The sequence below is a fragment of the Poecilia reticulata genome, chromosome 13 (genome assembly GCF_904066995.2).
Source record: "Poecilia reticulata chromosome 13, P_reticulata-male-v2, whole genome shotgun sequence".
Classification (NCBI taxonomy): domain Eukaryota; kingdom Metazoa; phylum Chordata; class Actinopteri; order Cyprinodontiformes; family Poeciliidae; genus Poecilia; species Poecilia reticulata.
In genome coordinates, this window is record NC_088842.1 from 27,306,969 (window position 1) to 27,326,958 (window position 19,990).

General features: G+C 38.8%; 1 protein-coding gene across 3 annotated transcripts in view; it reads right to left on the reverse strand.

Annotated features, from left to right (window-relative positions):
* Positions 1-11,451, reverse strand: part of LOC103474999 (cell adhesion molecule 2-like) — a 153,467-nt gene extending 142,016 nt beyond the window's left edge. Inside the window, exon 1 of one of the 3 annotated variants that reach the window (XM_008426348.3) lies at positions 10,947-11,451. In XM_008426348.3, the coding sequence (XP_008424570.2) occupies positions 10,947-11,007 (61 nt within the window). In that variant the 5' untranslated portion in view covers positions 11,008-11,451. The remainder of the gene's footprint in view (positions 1-10,946) is intronic. The other 2 variants (XM_008426346.3, XM_008426347.3) reach the window with 2 other exon arrangements.
* Positions 11,452-19,990: the final 8,539 nt, after the last annotated feature.

Sequence of the window (19,990 nt, forward strand, 5' to 3'; positions counted from 1 at the left end):
TAATTTTGGTGTTCATGTGAACAAATTTAAGCTTTCTTCTTTTGTGTCTGTTTCACAATCTGAGATTAAGCCAGAACATCGATACAATGAGGCATTATCTTCTGGTCTTTATCAATACAAAGCTCCAAACTCCTATTCATTGAGACTCCTGCAGATCACAAGTCACACGCTTTCTTACACCACACATTCATTTTCTCACAGAGTAAAAAAAAAAAAAGAAAAAAAAAATTGCAACTGATGATACAGTGGCATTCAATGAGAAAACTGACATCTCACACACAGACAGAAAGGCGCAGTCAGTAGCAAATTCAGAAATGCTTCTGTCCAATCCAATTCAAAAACAAGCACTGATGTTGATGTTCCAAATGTTTCTCTGGTTTAAATTCAACAACATACTTCTTTTCTTAGAACTATGTTTTCAGTCTGGAAAACAGAAAACTTTAGTTGTTTAACTTCTTTGCAGCACAACACCCACTGTGATAAAAATAACCTAAAAGATTACCTGTCTGTTGGGTCAAAGACTAGTGTACTGATGCAATTTCAGCAGAAAAAATATTAACTTTGTTCAGTGACTGCAGCAAAAGGAGAAAAGGGAGATCATTGCACAGAGTAAATGAGATTCACAGGCTCATCCGTAGTCGAGCAATAGCCCACTTCAACAGATATGAAGGCCAAGAGAGAATGGTAAAGGTCAACTCCGCAAACAGCAATGAAATGAAGTATAGGCTTCATTTCAGACACAATACTGTAATGTCGGGAATGCACAAACCTCTCACAGAACACACGCCTACTACCGAGCTTCACACCAGGACCTGCATCAAAAATTCTCATATCCCGATATTTTCATTTTTCAAACGTTTCCCTCTAATCGCTTTAAACATGTCGAAATAAATTCCGCTTTTATAATGCCATAACAAATAAATGTAGTTTATTGTTAACAATTTAAATCACTTGAATATAATTACAGCAGACAATTTAACTGCATGGATTTATGGTTGGCTATAAAAATTTGTTTTATCTTGTCATCTGATCATTTCAAACACAAATATAAAAAGATTTTTGCTGCAGCACAATTGCCGACTGAGCTAATTGAGATTACCAGGCAAACATGTAATTTGACCTTTGATGCACAGTACGATCTCTGAAACCTTCTTGAGATAAACACCGCTTTAGCTACTTTTCACGAGGCTCAAGTAAAGCCTCAAGCTTATCATGAGGTATCAGGTATGAAGGCTTCATGGCTGCTTTTTTTTTTTTTTTCCTCCTGCAATTGGGAAAAAATAGTCTTTCATAGTGTAATTCCTTTGGATTCCTTTAGATTCATTGCTGAGCTTACAGCCACTCCAATGGTGCATAGTGTGTAAACGTGCGATGACAAAGAGCAGGGCAAAGGGGGTCTGACATCACACAGTATGACGCTGAGGCGGCGAGCAGCTAATCTCAAAGCCCCTTCCCCACTTGTCTGAGCACATTTGCCTGTAGTTGGGGGTTTATCCCCACAGATGTATATCTGTCAACAGAGAGCCAACAGGGCAGCGCTGACTCTTTTGCAGCATATTGGTTCTTTTTACTGGATTATCATTTGCAGTGGCATGCTGCATATAGCGCCAGAGCCAGCACTTGGCAGCTGGGAGACATTCTGCGGGGATAAGCTAACCCCTCAGCAGTGGGGAAAGGGTATCCTTGAACGTAAACCTCCCTTCTCCACCATACCTTGTCGTCAGCTCAGCCAGCTTATTCCTGCTGACTGATTTTTCTAACCCACAGGAGATGTGCTCAGCCACACATCTCACAGGCTCCCTGCGTCTTACAGTCTGGCATTTTGCGGTTCACATTGGCTGGAATCAGATTCGAGCTACAACAGAACTCACTTTCCAAAAAAGTAAGAGAGAAAGAGAAGAGCAAAAAAAAAAAAAGTCTGGTGCACCAGTTTTAGTCTGAAAGTATGCCCAATCTGACAGTTTAAGTGAACAACCAAGACAGTTGGCACTTTTCATATTTATGGTGATTTTAGAAGCGTTAAAATCCTGTTTGAATCAAGCAGCCTAATGGTGAGAGTGACAGCTTCTCAGTATATTCAACAATAAGCTTCTAAACCACTCAACTGTTGCTTAAACAAGAACACTAAGAGGCGACGCTTGATTTAATTCTGATCCTCTTGACTTCTTTTTGCAGATTGAACAGTTTGTAGTGTTGTTAGGCTGATTAAAGTGTGAATGTGCAAACTGCATTTCTCAGTCGTATCACCAAATAAAACAAAACTTTATTTGCCAGCTCAAATGAAAATGTGTGAAATTAATACTTAGATTTTTAACAATCAGTGATATTTTGTCAGTCTTTGACTTTAAGAAGATTTTAAGGCTGCATTTTTATTTCGTTTTAAAGAGAAGTTTTCTAGTGGCAAAACACCAGTTGCTAAACGTCAAGAGAAAATCAAGTATGTGCGTCACTCTAGTTCTAAACCTGTAAAAGTAGATCTGGTCCTAAATAGTTTTACGAATCAAACGATCTGCTCAAACATAAATGAGGCATTAAGCATGGATTTATAGAAAAAAAACAAATTTAAAACGAATTTTATTGTATAACCGTGTAATTTACTGCTAGAGCAAAAACATCTCATTCTCTAAAACAATAGTTGTTTGTGCTATAAAGGCTGGGTGAAACAATAATCTGCTGAGAGCTAACAGTAGTTTTGGCTCAATTGTTTTTTTTTCTGATAAAGTTACAAATTTCACAATATATAAAGATGCATTATTCTGCTGTCGTTTATATGCACCATTCTCTATCTTTTTGAACACTTCAGTGCATACTCTGCGTTTAGCACTGCAGAAAGAACTCCAACTTGTTTACATGTGCATTTATTGCCATCTGCTTTGTAAATCCGGTGTACATATATATATAAAAAAAACAAGTAGCACATACAAAATTGTTGCAAAAAATGGAGGAGACAGCCTGTGAACTGAGCAGTAAATTATGCTATGTACTGAGAGGAAGCATTTAAAATGGGCAGTCTCCACAACCCCAAAAATGCGTGGATCTTTCTCATCTCACAATACGATTTGATTCTGATTTTTGGAGGCAAAATTTGATTCAAAATCAATTTTTGACTCAAAACGATTATGATTTCTTTAATCAGTAGGTGTGCAAAGGATCCTCATGATTTACTCCGGTCTACTTTCTAAGACAGAATGACAAATGGAGACATTAAAGAGTCTTTTCCACTTCCCCCCTTCATCCACTGGTTTGCTTTTACAAGACGGTCACAGAACGGATGCCACACTTTTTTTGCAGACAGCCTTGTCTGTGGACAACGTTGCTGCAATTTCCATCCAGGAGTTTTTAGCCATTTGACAGCTTTTGAAGTTATTTAGTGAAGAATTGTGGAAATGTGCATAATTTCAGACAGGGTGGCATAAATATTCCTCAAAAGTAATCACATCGCCTGCGGATACAAAAACTGCATAGCGGAAGTGGACTAATTAAAGCGAAATATCGCCATTGCTTTCCGAGTGCGTTTCTGCATAAAACACGTCCACAAACTTCTGACCAATCACACAACGCACCGCTCAGCTCTGTATGGGAGACTGGCTCCTCTGTAGATTGTCTCAGTGCATTCATGGTGTTTAATCTTTATTTTCCGAACTTTGCAGACAGCGAAGTTCACATCAAGCTCCCTCATACCAGGGACTAAGTGAGTTAAAAACTAAGTGAGTCCAAATGTTTGCTTTTTGTTTTGGTACTTTCTATGGTTGTGTATGTTTCATTACTGGCTTCATGATGGCATCAGGACATCCTGATGTCATGTGGTGTTACAAAATGGAGGTCAACAGTTAGCAGATTTCTTAAAATAAAAAAAAAAAAAGTATAACATTTTATATCTATTCCAAATAGTAGTAAATGTGAATCACAATTCATGACAACTTTTTGGCAAACTCTACACACACCCCAATATTTAAAAACCTTCCCTTACTGGTTTTGAATTTTGATTGCTCTCAATCCTATCTTTATTCAAGAAGGACATTTTTTATTTGCGTCATAAAGGTATACCCCCATGTGTACGGCCTTATCTCGCTTTTAAACATCTGCGTATTTGATATGAGAGCAAATACTTTCACCTTTTATTTGTCCTCCATTAACTTCATTACTGCCCCCACGCATCTCGGTCAAAGGCACACCCAAATGTCACCTGCCAGGCTATTCTCGCCAACATGTCTGATGAGATAAACCATGATGAAAGGCGCCGTGCTCAAACAAAAGGCAAGTTCCCCTGGTGGTGTGGGAGATTTCTGGGCTTAGTAAGACGGAAAGTGATGAAACACTTGAGAAGGAGGGAAATCACAAAGACTCCGTCCAACAAAGAAATGTGCAGATCATAAGACGTACATTCATGTTACAACCAGTCAAGGGGTTTGCGAAGAGCCTGGGTATGGCTGCGCCACATGGCTAATTAGCATTACTAGCCTGCCATCTTACCTGATAACTCTCTTTGACAAGTCTGTCTGCTGTCTTCATTAGCTGCCTTTGGTGAAATATGCTCTGATGGTGTTATGATACTTCAACACTTCACAGACTGGTACAAGTTCCTACTTGTGCACAAATGGATGCAACAACAGCACCTTTCATATATATATATATATATATATATATATATATATATATATATATATATATATATATATATATATATATATATATATATATATATATATATATATATATAACCAAACAGTCATTTTAAACATTTAGACAGCAACCCACAACATGGGCTAAAGTAATAAACAGGATTTCAGCATTTCACATAAGCAAAAATAGTAAGCGTATTTCTTCGACAAAGGGAAAAAATAAATAAAAAAATAGGATGAGTCTGTGTGAAATGACTCACAACATTATGGTGCATGAACAGAGCTGCTGAGGCTGAAGTCTTGTCTACAGAATCGCTGCAGTATGTGATGTGGTGCACTGCAATTTAACTGTCGATTAGGCCGTAAACGCTCAGTAGATTCTGCTCCCTTATACCTGAGCTGAAGAGGTTATGTTTTCAGTCCCATTTGTTTGTTTGCCTGTTAGAGAGGATGGTTTCTCAGAAAATTGCTCATGACTTCAGAGGAAACAGGGGATGCCACAGACCATAAAGTGTACTGATCTAAGAGAGTTTTTTTTCCTCCTCTAAACTTCTCACTTTATAGTCATTTGTTATGTACTGTACATATCCTATTTGAAATCAAACTAGAGAGGGAAAAGAGAAGAGTTAATTACCAAAAGGGTTTGTTATATTTTCTCTAATTATGTGTAGATTAGCTATATGACCGATGAACATTTTTAATAGTTCTATAACGTGTCCCTGCATACAACTGTTTATATATTCTTCCCCAAACAGGCACCACAAAATGTTATTTAATATTTCTTTCTCTCATCTCTTCCCTTTCACTTTATTTGAAAAAAGATACATGTCTTCACAAAAATGATGTATAAACAGTTCGATCTATCCAGAAGAGGCACAAGCAGTTTTCTCATGCACTCTAAAAGCAAAGCTTGAAAAAGACTGGGCCGCAGGAGAAATACATTTTACCGCTAATATTTTAAGCTTTCACTCCCGCAGGATTGCACAGTGCAGTAACTGCTTCACTGAAATAAAAATCTGAATAGTTCTTTCCTAAGTCATACCATTTAATTGCTCAAATGTTTGCATTAGAGTCCACAATTGAAGCAGATTAAAATTTCAAATAATTGTAATGACATGTTTGGGTAATTGTGCAGCCCTTCTCTCAATGCAAAGCTTTTGTTTAACGACTATTTCTTTATTTTAGTTATTTATTTTGGTTCGTTATTTGACTTTTCACATCTTTACAAAGTAACGTATGATTTGTACTTTTGGAGCACTGGCCTTGGCACCTCATGCATCTAAACTTTACCCTCGTATCATAAATATTTTAAGTAGCCCTTGAAGTGGGCGCTATCTCAGAACAGCCTCTGGACAAGATACATTTTCTGGGTCCTGTTCTTTCTCTCTCCTCTCATGAACCAAAATCTGGTGCCAAGTAGGCTAGCTTTCTGTTGACTATTTTTAACCTCCAAACTGGCACAACTTTTGTTGAAGCTTTTGATCTTAAAAAGCCCCATAAAGACAAAAGGATGTGCAGGACATAGTGATTTTTGGTGCTTCATGGTGGCTGTTAAGAAAAAAATGTTTTTGTAGATAAAAAAACAATAAAATGTGATCACAGCTGTATAATACCAGGCATTTGAAATAACAATCAAATACAACCACTGCATTGAAATACGATGGCAAGCTGTTTAATGTAGTCAGAGATTTCCATTGAGTGGAACTGGACAACTGGGCCATCAATGTAAGCTGGTAAGAGACGCAAATTAAAATATACGTATGAAAAGCAACTTGTCTTCTTTTATACTGGAGTCTTTTAGCTGGTTTTAATATAACTGACGAACAGAAAGGTACTGATTAGAATTTCGTGGCTGATTTCTGTTCTCCTGGTTTGGTAAATTATTTGACCTGGCATCCTGGGGCCTTTCTTCATGGAGTCTGGAGGTTCTCCCCCATGCATGCCTGGATTCTCTCTGGAAACTCAGGTTTCTTTCACTGACCAAACATGACTTTTTAGGCTAATTTGTTACTCTAAATTACCCTTAGAAATGAGTTTACACATGCATGGCTGTTCATCCTGCGTGTCTGTTTTGCCTTGTGATGGACTGGCAACCTGTGTGTGCCATTCCATCACACACCGTCGGAAATAGCCATCAGCCCCAAATGACCCTGCAAGGATAACCGGGAAGAGTGTGAGAGAGCAGCTGCTGTAAAACCGTTCAATTTAATTCAGTTTATTTATAAATGGTTTTACTATTTTTAAACCAAGACTTACAGAGTTGACTTTATAAAACTGTCTTTATCCTCTTATATTGGTGATCTTATATTAGAAGGCCAGTAACACTACAACATAGTCTCTGTGTGTTCCCTAGAGCAGGGATGTCAAAAATGCAGTCAGGACACCATGAAATTGGCCAAAAACCACATGCGGTTGATGCAGATGGACATTTTTTATTATTATTTTAAAATGTGAATAGTTCATTTGTTTCATTAAAATCTTTTTTATTTTTAATATAAAAATGTTAAATGCTTTTTTGCTACTTTTATTTTCAATACAATTATTAAAAAACAGATATTTTGTAGTCCACTGTCCTTTCAACTTGAGAATTGGTATCCAAAAGGTTTGAATACCACTGCTGTAGACGATTTAAATTGTTACCTCGACACCTCAAACCCATCAGGATGGCCAAATCTACCAAGTTCTACAAGAGATACCTCAAAAACATTAAAACAAAGCACTTTCGCTGCACTCTATATGACTCGGCTGCACTTCTGGAGGAAGCTAAAATCCTATCAGGGTTTGCAGCAAGATGCTGCAGATCTTCTATAAGTCTATAAGATTGTTGAGAGCGTCATTTCTTCTGCCGTCATCTTGGGGCAGCAGCATCAACTGAGCTCAACAACCTAATTAAAAATGCTGGTTCTGCTCTGGGGATGATGATCCAAAGAAGGCTTATTCATAAATCCAAGAAAATTATGGACAACAATGACCATCCTCTTCACAAGACTGTCTTAAGTATCTTCAGTCAGAGGCTTCTTCAGATTTGCTGTAATACAGAAGGCTATAGAGATCTGTCCCAACAGCAACCACCATCTGCAGTAACTCTTTTAAGAATCTGAATTAATGAATTACAACAACATTTAATTTCCCTTTTGGATCAAAATAGTATTTTTGAATTTGAATTGAATTGTATCGACTTACTTGCTGAAAGTCCCACTCTCTCTCGCTCACTATTTCACAGCCAGAATGAAAGGCATACGTCTTGTTGAAAACACAGTTTACTTTATAAGAGCTTACATCTGTTTCACTTGACTTGAATTTAAACACTTTACTGACACCAAAAAATATAATGTTAATATAAAGTTTTCTCTGCCTCCCTCAGTAACAATATTCACACAGAGTATTTGTAAAACTTTTACCTGAAGGTCTTTTTTAAAGTCCTCATTTTTTCCTTACTATAACTCAGTTTGATGAACTCAAAAAAGAAAACAACTGTAAAATCGTGGCTCTTCAGTATTTGGGATGGAAGGTTAAGGATGAGGCTAACAAAACCTCAACTGAGCTTGGTAAAGGCTATTCACGTAAAGCTACACTGTAAAGGTGACAAAAAACAGTCCCACAAATGGGGCTTATTTTAAATTAAATCAGTCTGCGTATTTAATAGCCATCATTTTTTCAGATATGAAGAATGAATAGCACGGTTTTTATTATCTGTTGAGCTTTGAAAAATACAAGACAGATCTTTCACTCTATCTGACAAAAAAACTAAAATGATCTCTTCTCTTTTTACCTGCTGCAACGGCTGCAGTCACTGGTCTTTACACTGCTGAGAAACCTCTTTGATATCAGTATTTCTAAGCCTTTAAGACTATAGTAATGTTCATGTATTATTAATCATACGCTCGGAACGATGATGTTGTTGACATAAGTTAAAGTCAGTGAATCCTTAAACCCTTTCACCATATACAGTATTGCTACTCCCAGCACATCATGGGATTTTGCTGAACTAATATGTAAGGCCCGTATTCGTATTCCTCTACTTTTGCACCGAACTCCAGGACATGGGTGGTTTACGTTTTCATCATGTCAGTAATCACAGATCACATTGTCTGTGCAGACATTTTGCACGATCATTTGTTTGTTGCACTCAAGAGCTGCGTGAGGTGATCGCGTTACTAGAGATGAACTAAACAAGTGATTCTAATTTTCAAAATGCATTTTAGTGACTAGTTTTATAATGTAGTTCACTTGTTTAAAGATTTCTCAGAAGCCAAACTGCGGTACACTTGATTTGTCTGTACACTGGGCAAAACAAGAACATGCATTATTTTTACTCCAGACTGGGCGGACGAACAGAGAGACAGACAGACAGACGGACAGACAGGGTTGCAGACAGACCGACAGATAGACAGCATTTTCAGTTAGAAGTTATGAGAACATTTTGAGGTTAATAAATCATCCAAGGTTATTTAACTCAAACCATAATCCTCTCCAAAAGGGGCATGTCTCTAGGCAAGCTCTGGCTGTGGATGTGGTTGGATGTCTTTTCGGGTCACAGCTGTGCATAACAGATGATGGCATTTCAAGTTGGACAGCTCTGTTAGATGAGGCAAGACTTGCTGACAGCAACTATCCAAAAACAGAGCATTCATTAAGGCAAATTATATAAATATTTTGTGATTTTTTTAACAGCAATCTGGTCGATCTAGACTCTGACTTATTGCCAATTCACTCTCAAGCATTTAAGCTAAACTGGGACTAATGCTAGGCATATATACATGTGTGCCAAATCAGAGATGGTGGGGGCGGGGAGGGGGGCAAAGCCTACCCCTTTAGGACTGCCGCCTCCCTTGATCAAACACTGTTTTATACTTAATATTTTACAAATGTGTAGGAAAGAGTTGAAAGGAAGTAAAAGTGTCAGTGAGTTGCAACATTTTGATGATCAGTTAATATATGTGTTTATTTGTTTTGTCTTACATAGCCCTACTTTTGAATATTCCTCCCTGTTTGACAGCATAAAAAAACAACGTGGTTTTGGTTTTGTGGGGCCACCTTGTCAGCTGTCCAATCTGAACGCCCTTTTGAAAACGTTCTGGTGCCCCTGGCCATGTGGCGGGACTCTTTTGAAAATGTAAAACTTACATTATGTTAATTCCATAATTCAATGTAATTTAAAATAAATAAATAAATATGCAGGACTTTTGAGTAAACAGAAATCCTGCAGGTTATCAACTTTTGGTTTCTCAGGATCAAATAAGGGGAACAGTGATCCTGAGTGGAATTAGTATAAATCATTCATGCTTTATGTTAAAATTCCTCTAATCACTTTCATTATACAATACCTTACACTAAATCTGCACTGACAATGTCATTAATGTCTTATGGATTTTTATTATTATTAAAAGAGGAAGGCAGATTAATTTGGTCATTTGTCATATGGAACACTTTGATGGCACCAGCAGCAGCTCTTCTGGAGGGGGGGGTTTCAGAAGGCTGGTCGCCTACAGGGCGGTGGCTGCGCAGGCATGTCCAGGAGCGGGACGGTCTGCGGGGAGAACGGCTATTGTCATGAGGCGACGTCTAAAACCGAGCTGCAGCCTGGCTTCAAGTCACGCAACCTCACCTGCGTCTCCGGCAGCAGAGCAGCGCACGACGCTGGTCCTAAAATGTGTTACCGTCACTGTTGGAGATGCACATGCATAGGCTGCACTTTAAACAGTGACCACAATATAAAACCCCACGAAATGCATGGAGGACTTTTTATTTTTATTTTGTATCTTTATCTTTAAAATAGATTTGCTAAATCCCATGAAATGAACCTAAGCGCAGCCTGTGGTTGTAAATATCTACTCAATGACACCGGACTCAGCAAACAAGACACCAGCCACCTCTCCTCTCCTGCATCCTGTATCAGTTTCAGAAGACACATGCCCAGCTGAATGAACACAGACACAGAAGGCTTCAGTGAACTAATCCGCAGCTTTTATCGGTCACTGAGGCGACATCCAAGTTGTCCCCCCCCCCACCTCCGCCCCCGACACGGAAACTTGTGTAGCCGCATTCTGCTCCTCACTGCGCCGCACAATTCAACTTCCAGGCATTCCAGCACACTTGGCTCTCTGACGGCAGACAGCGGCAGCCGAGCACTGCTGCAGCCGAAGCTGCGCCGTTTCAAAAGGCGAGCCAACTCTCCCCTTTTCTTGTGTTTGCGCTGAATAAAACAACTTGAACCTCACGTGTCACAAAACACAAATGATCTTTTTACACTCCACGCAGCCTCCACCTCCCGGCACACCACGCCCGTCTGCACAACAGCAACATCCGTCCAAGAGGGCTCACCTTTAAAGACGCTCGCGCAGAGGCTGTAGAGGATGAAGATCAAGTGCTGCTTGAGCATCATATTCTTCTCTTTTTTCCTGCACAATTTTAACGCCAACACTCCACTCTCTCTTTTTTTTTTTTTTTCCTTTCTCTTCTGCCAAGATTGGACTTATCCAGCTGAACGGCGCAGTTTCTGACTGACCCGAGTTACATTGACGAACTCTGCCGGTTTTTTTTTTTTTTTTGCAGGAGTCCCTGTGTGTTTTCGCTGATCAGAGGGGGCAGTGATGACTGTGGTGAAGCAGGACGGCAGAGATGCTCGTCGGCAAAGTGCAGCTCCTGCTTCCCTTTATTGCTTTCACTTTGACTCGCTGCAGAGAGCTAGAGTCCCGCCCACGCCTTTTGACTAATGAAGACGCTTCGCCAATGAAAAACACCTAGACACACTTCGGATCTCCGGTAAACAATTTCACAGAGTACACGGTTACTTTGTTATATCAGTTGCGAACGGGGGACCACATTTTTTTTTTTTTTTTTTTTTAGATTCTTGTTTTTTTTTTTTTTAAATGTGATCAGTGCCATGATTTCTAAAAGCTTCTGCAGAAATATGACTATGTAGCTGAATGTCTTCTTCACTAAATAGATAAATAAATGAATAGTAAGATTCAACGAGATGAGTTCTATCATGATCATAATTTCAGCGTTTTGTGGCAGTGTTTCAGGATTGTGAAATTATGGAAACGTTTTTTTTTTTTTTTTTTCAAAAAATCTGAACAATGCAGCCTGCTCTTCTTGTACAGCCTTTTGTTTCAGCTTGTTTTGTGTGTGTTTTTTCTTTTCCTCTACCAACTTTGCAAAGTCTAAAGATTAGATGTTGTGTATTCTTCTTGGTGATTTTTCAAATCCAGCCACATCTGGTCAATTGGATCTTAGTTTGAACTTTGACTGAGCCATTCTAAAACACAAGCAATCTTTGGTCTAAACTATCCCATTCGCTCTGACCATATGCGTATGGTCACTATCTCCATCCATCTCTGGTCAATGCTCTCCTTTCTCAGTTTAAATAGACAATCATGTGGTACAGGACCCAGGGCCGTGATCTTTTGAAAGGATATGGGGAGCAAAGATTTATTTTTTTTTCTTTAATGAATGCCTGCTTTGCGTAGATTGTACTTTAGCTAATTTTGGCCTAGGCCAAAATTTGTTGAGTTGGGTGAATATTTTAATATTTTTATGATTATAAACAATAATCAAGTATTTGAAAAATATGATATTTTAGTTGATTTCTTTGGGAACAACACAGAGTTATTGGCTAGTGAATGTACTAAACCCACTATGCATCAATTCAGATCTGATGATGTATAGGACTATCTATTAATGTACTGTAATTTGTATTAGTAAAATAAATATTTCTTAGTGGACAGGGCACCAAAACTGTCTCCAGCCCAGGATTCCATATCCTTGTAAATTCAGCTCTACTTGCTAAGCCTGCCATCATGCTGTACTATTTCCAATTTTCTGATGAATGCAACTGATTGCAATGGATTTGTTTAAAGCTATCAAAGTAAAGGCGGTTTAACACATTTCATTACAATTTGTGGAGAAAAAAATTAAACATATAATTTTCCTTTCACTACTGTGTGCTCCTTTGTGCTAGTCTAACACATAATATCCTTATAAAATCCATTTAGGTTTGTGGTTGGAATGTGGCAGTAGATGGGAACAGGTTGTGAACAGTTTTACAAGGCACTATTAAATTAACTCTTTCAGATCCAAAACAGCAAATAAGCCAGAAATCAACACAAGTAACTCGATTTAACCAAACTGATGCATTACTGCATATCATGTGTTTTTAGAGGACTGAAAGGGACAGCATGCGGTGATGATGGAAAGACCTGCTCATGTTGTGTGAAAAGACAGTTGCTTTCCAGAGGTGATAACCCTGAGTCTGGGTGCATGTCAGGAATGACTGCACATACACAGGGGAGGCAAATGGGCTCCTGGACATCCTCCTTTCTTTCAAAGGGTTCCCACGAGGCGCAGAGAAATGAGTGTGGCCGTTCTCAAAGACAGAGGTGAGAAGGGGAAATGGCAGCTTCAGCCAGGGATCGCTCGCTAAGCCGATCGCAAGGATTTTACACATGGTTTAACATTCTGCTTGGCAAATTTGGTTCAATTTTTCTCAGTGGTCCTCCATGCCACTCCCACTTCAAATCAAATCGTTGACCTGTGCGAACCGCCTGAGAAAAGACGTGGGGCTGAAAATGTAGTCTGGGCCTTTTACAGCCTTGGCTTCTCTCTCAGTAGGAAAAACAGCAGACGCAAAATTCATCATTTAAACAATCGGTCGGACCGCTAATCTTCATCGGCAAAAAAGAAATGAACGCAGTATATTTTCATGTTGTAATCAATTATGCTTTTAATCAGAACGATCCGAAAAGGAACCTTTTACTGAGATGTGCTGAGGCTGCATTTTAGCCTTTTTAAACTTGGAACTATATGCACATCTCTACTCCCGGTGGAGCTATTGATGCCTTTCTGAACTGTAAACCTTGAAGGACTGAGTGCTCTTGTGTGACATACATTCTCTTCACAACTCACTTATAATTCGAAGCAGAACTATACAGAGCCAATTACCAAGAGGATGGGGGTTAAGAATCAATCCCATGTGTCCTGAAGGTCAGTTTCTCGTCATTTCATTAGATCTTTGAGAGTAGAATTCAACTCATGCACCTTCTTAGCACCGGGAATTTATTGACTATCTGTGTTCAGCAGAAAAGCTTGGGGTGCTGACACAGATCTGTGATGCAGGGGAGCACATTCTCTTTTCGCATATATCTGTGGGTCTTTTCTCGCATTCTGTTCCTTTCTTTGTGTAATTTGGAATGCTCCGTCATGTGCACGGCCAGATTTAACGAGGTTACAAGCCGCACATCGGAATCCCAACTACCTGTTGTGACACAAAACAATTGGAAAAGGCTTCAAGTTATTTCAGAATAAGCATCCAAAATGCACAAAAGAAATCAAAACAAACTGCGAGACAAAAGGCAAAGCAAGGGCGACTCATTAATATGCATTAATCCATCAGCGATAGGATTTCAACCACCTCACTGATCTAAGCAGCTATTCCAGACACACTCCGCTCAATGCATTTTACATGTGTGACAGAATTTTCTAGATAAATGATTGTCAGTAAAACATTGCATTGGGATAACTTCTTGTCAACTAACTGCTGCACTGCAGTGACAAAAGAAAGCTATTCAAATTTTTTGTAAATAGAATTTTATAATTCAATGTGTCAGACATGTGGGTTTTTTTCTTGTCAGTGTTCCTCTGGGAAATAACAACTGCTCTCTCAAGCTTTGTAAAGTCTGAAATTGGACAGTGTGCTCAGAGTGTTATATGCTTCTTGGACTTTTTTTTTCTTACCCCAGGAGCAATACTTGTTATTGATGGCGAGTGGGAATACAATTTCATCTGTTTATTGCTTTATTCATGGGACACTGCAAGTCAGGACTGTATGAACATTTCTGTATATATGGTTAAATTAGAAATAATCACTCAGACATCTTGTCCAGAGGTGTATAGTATGTTGTGGTAACTATTTTCCATTAAAAGTGTAAATATACTGGTCTCATCTGGACAGTTGTCTCACCTAATAAATACTGCATTGCCAACAAGCTGAAGAGTAACCCACAGCCATGCAGCTTTTTGCATTCATGTCATTTAAACAGTTAAGGAAACTTAACTTTATATCACTTTATACCTGTAATATTTCTACTAAAAATTTATGTACCTTTCTGGGTTCCGTGTTGAAACGACTAGATCTCAATCTGTCAAGATGTGTGGAGGTTGTAATGGATCCACGGGAGGTGCAAATCTTCATGCAATTTGAAGATTTAATGAAAATACAAACTTACAGGACAGAACAAGAAACATCCACAGAGAGGGAAAAAAACCCCAGCAAGAATATACAGGGACCGCAAGATGTAAAACAGGGAAGAGACAGGAGGAATTAGCAAGGACTGACTGAGAAAGAGGTGCTGGGAGGTTGTATGGTGAGGTTGTATGGAGGTTGAGAGCAGAAGACATGCTGAGGAGAGAGAGAGAAGTGACACAGGCAGCGAGGGAGAGCACATTGGGGACTAGGAAATTAATCTAACAAAGTAACTAGACATAAACAATGAAAACTAGAGTAACTGAGAAAAAGGACTAGACACAAGAAATACACATAACTAGAATCACTAAAAAGGAACTGAAGTAAAAATAGAAACAAGGCAGAATTAATAGAAAGAACTAAGGAACACAAATATTAACATACCCAAAACAAACTCAAACAACACAATATCCTGACACAATCCTGGGTTTGAAAGGATTGACTATAAAATACCGATTGTGAATTAGGTGGAATTGTCTGGTGCTGTGCTTGATTGGTTCAGATCTTAAATGGTGGACACTGAGTTATTAGGCAGTTATGATTTGATCAAACAAAATTTACATTTGCTTCTTCTACTACTTTTATTTAAAATCTAAAATTTCCCCCCCAAGTTCTAAAGTTGCAAGATGAGAGATCACTGCTCAGTCAGCTTCAGGTAAGATTAAAACCACAGAAATGCAAGAAATGCAGGTGCTGACATGAGTTGATATCTGAATTTTGACAACCTTGCAAAGTCTATTCCTAAATAGACTTTGGTTTCTTGTAACTGAGATCTAGGATCGCAACAGGAGATCCTGTATAAATCAGTCTCCTTGCCTTGTTTAAACATTGGCAGATTAAAGGGTTTTCCTTCAAAACAGGACACAAAAGACTGTGGCATGCATTTATTTTTAGTAGGCTCGATTTTTGTAGTGGTATCTTTATGTGTCTGTAAAAAAGTAAGAAAAAAAAGTCAAATATGTCAATAAAACAAACCAAAGAACCAGCGGCTGCTCATCTAAGATGTGGAATCCAGATCAACACCAGGATAAGGGATCGCATCATATCAGTCTTTATATTACTGCACCGGCTTCCTGTTTGTAAAAGGATATTTTAAAACCTCACTGGTCTAGTAAGCACTGAATGGCCTTAGGCCTAAATAGATCTCAGAGTTACTTGTCAGGAATGAACCATGAATCCCCCTGAGGTTGAAAATCGGTTCCTAGTGTTCCTAGGACCAGGACTAAACCAGCACAGGCAGCATTCAGTTTATTTGCTCCCTTTAGCTGTGCATAGCACCAAAAAACATGAAATGTGGCTTCATTAAATCAGGACTAAGATCATGCAGTAGCTGCTTACTAAAACATGTTATCTAAAGGTCAAAGTTGACCTTATAAGCTTTTTAAATAATTTATTGGACAATTATTTGCTACTGATCAGTATTTCAACATTTCTGAGTTTTGGTGTCTTTGCAACTTTTATGCCTTTCTGCTTTTTAATTTGATTTTTTTTTTAATATCTGTTCCTTTTATTTCCCAGTAAAGCAATTACCTTGTGTATGAATGGTGTTCTGCAAATTGCCTCACAGGAAGAATGTTTCCATTTTAAGTTTTAGTAGGGACCTCTTTGTGTGAAATTTGCATGTCCTCCCAACAGTTTTCCCCTCAGTCCTAAAACAAGCAGGTTAGGTTAAATGGGGCTTCCAAATTGATTAAAGGTGTGAGTGCCAGTGAGCATGATTGCCTCATTTGTCTCTGTGATGGACTGTTGACCTGTTTTTCACCCCTCACCCTGTGGAACTTAGGTTGGACTTCATTCTTCTTCCCAGGATACAAGACAAAGAGCAAATGGAAAATGAACATATGAATACAAAATCAGAACAGAAGAAGGTAAAGAAAATGAACAATATGCAGAAGATGGAATGCCATAGAACTTTATAGATACAGATCTGAATGAAAATATTTATTTTTCTAAAAAAATTTTTTTTTAAAGGCCACAGTTGGTTGGTGTAGTTGATTCTGTTAAAATGGCAAGTTTTATTTTCCACATTTAATGTGACAATGACAGACTGGCGACCTGTCCAGGGTGACCCCGCCTCTCGCCCGGAACGTTAGCTGGAGATAGGCACCAGCAACCCTCCCGACCCCACTGAGGGACAAGGGTGTCAAGAAAATGGATGGATGGATGGATGTGACAAATATCTTGTATCGATATAGCAACAACAGCAAATCTGTTGGTGAGAAAAATGGTGGAAAAAAATTTAAAAACAGGCAATAATTAGATTTATCAAGTATGCCTCAGTTTAAATTAATTCTTTGTCAAAGCACCTTTTGACAAAGAACAACTAACATCAGCTATAGAGCATCTGATTAACTAGAAATAAAGCTCTCCTTCAGCTTCAGTTTGTTTGTGTAGACGTTTCAAAAGATCAAAAGGACCTTCATGCTCGAGGAATCGATCAAGAAAAAGAATTACAAATCCACAATATGATCTGTTCCACAGGACAGTGAAGACATCCACCTATCCACGTATGAACCAGGAGAAAAAGCAAAGTCAATGCGGAAAGAAATGTAAACTTAATTTCTCAGAATCTCATATTTTTAAAGAGGTTTAAAGGACAGAAAGGTTGAATACCAAAGTATCCAAAAGTGCATCAGCATTGTGAATCCAAGTTCATGTATATTTCTGTTTATTAGCAGATTATATAGCTTATTTTCCTTTTTAATAGCTTTCATTTTAAGGATGGTAAAATTGTGATTCACAATAGACTCAGTTTTGTACAGAACAAAAACCTGGTATTTTGTCAGTGATGTGTACACTTTTGAGATTTGCTCTATATTCAGATGTATATGCTCAAATGTAAGTACTTGTTTCAAATTTGGAACGCTCCATCGCATAGAAGCAAACTTGCATTGCATGAAAACTTTATCCAGAAAGATTTAAACTGGCTTGAGGACATCTATGTTCTACATTCAAATTGTTTTACCTCAAGATGAACTGGACCGTTTAAAACAGATCAAAGTATAGTTGAGTAAATGAATATTTTTACCAGCATCTTAATCCACAATATATGAAGAAATTAATTATTTAATTATTGAAAGTATAATCAGTGGTGCAGACTAAACTGACTATACATTTTACCAGATGTTCATGCCACAGTTTTACTGGTGATGGAGAAACTCTGCAGCGTCATTTACTGGAGAAATGTTTACAAGGATATGTGTATGGTTCACATTGCAGTGACATTTTTCTCACATTTACCCTGACTCAACAACTTCAAATGAAAAGCTAAATCTTCTTGATAACACAATCAAGATGTATTTTATTATCTACTGAGGCTTCCACTGAAGGATGAGTCATCTTTAGGACAGGGAAGATCTGAGGTAATGACTGCATCTTTACAGCACAGCGCTGGAAGCAAAGAGCTGCAATGACGGAACCAATGATGGCCTTTTGTTTGAACTTCACAAACAAAAGGATGTTTTCAAGGACACGCGCCATCCCTTTGGGACCAGCGTAAATGCATATTCAATCTCCCTCCTCCATCTCCCCATCCATACCGACACTAACAGAACCCCGCGCCCTACACCGAGTGAAGTGCTTTGTGCTGGGGCTCGCGCAGATGATGGCTCTCCGGCAGCTGGTGTTCTCACAGACCACTGCATGGAAAATGGGCTGATTTTAGGATTTAGCTGCCCGTGGTGGATTTTTCACTCGCCAATTATCAGGGCCAGAACCACTTAGTTATGGAATTGCATAAGATTAAAACAGAGATTTGAAGCCCCCCAAGTCTCAGATTTGTTAGCACGCCGGTCAGTTCCGCAGTAAGCAGGATTCATTTTGAGTTTTAATAAAGCAACATCATTAGTGCGCAGCTGTTCAGCGTTTACTTTGAACTGAGGATTCAACCACAAATGCTCATGCTTTTACACGCTGGAAGAATGTAGCACGTCTCTTCAAACAGCAACATCAGTGCAACACTCTGAATCAGGTCAACATTTCCAAGCTGCAACGCTGACTTAGTGTGGATCTTGAGAATGTGCCCACAGAGATTAAAACAACAGAGATTTGGGAGGTAAAACATTCAAAGCGTTTTCTACTAATACTTTTTTTTTTTTAGATATCTAAGCATTTTGTGTTCTTTGGTAGGATTCTATTAGCACCCCACATCTAGCTTGGCAATATCTGCCCTCTCTGCTTTGCAAAGCATCTCCAAATCAGTCAAACTGTGTGGACATCTGCTCCCCTCCGGCCTCTTCACGTGAACCAACAGATCTTCTATCTGACTTAGTTTGGACTCTGGCTCGGCCTTTTGAAAACTTTAGTATTTCAGTGTTTAGTTCTTTGGCTGAATTGGATGTATGCTCAGACATGCTGTGTTGCTGACATGAAACCACTCTTCATCTTCCACCTTAAGCCTGTGGTTCAAATGGCAAGATTTAAAAATTGTTGGTTGATTTTCAAAATCTGAGCGATTTCTGACCTGATCTTTTCCACAAAAACTCCTACAGTGGTCCTACAGTGTGTGATGTACAGCCACAGGGCAAAGACAACACGCCACACGTGAACAGATTTCACTCACAAACATTCAGATGTCAGAAGTCTTGCTAAACCTCTCAAAATAAAACATGGCAGACGAGGAAGAGGCAATAGTTTGTGGGCTTTTTTTTAACTGAATAAAACAATGCAAGAAGATTTTGCCAAAGTTCATCAGACTTTCTGCTGCGCATTGAGCTTTCTTTTGTCTTTTGTATTTTGGATTCCCCTCTGTGTTTCCATCAACTCACTTTCTGACTGGCTCTACGTCTCTTTTGTCAGACAGCATGCTCATTTCTTCTTGCAGCACCACACAGGCTGGGATGTCACGCCGACAAGTTGGATATCCCTGATTTGAGGTTGGAGTGGTCCCGATGTCTATCCTGTCAGACTAGGTCACTCCTAAGATTATCTTTAGCGCCATCATGACAATCTGAGCATCCTTAAGATTGTCGGAAGGGGAAGACTGGGTCAGAAATTAGCATAATTAACTTGGAGTGTGACCCAGTTTCCAATAAAGACCCCAGTTTTATCTGAAGAGAAGTAACCACAGTGACTGATACAAACTGAACAATGTTTCACCTGTACTTTTGGTAATGCGCTTTGTGTA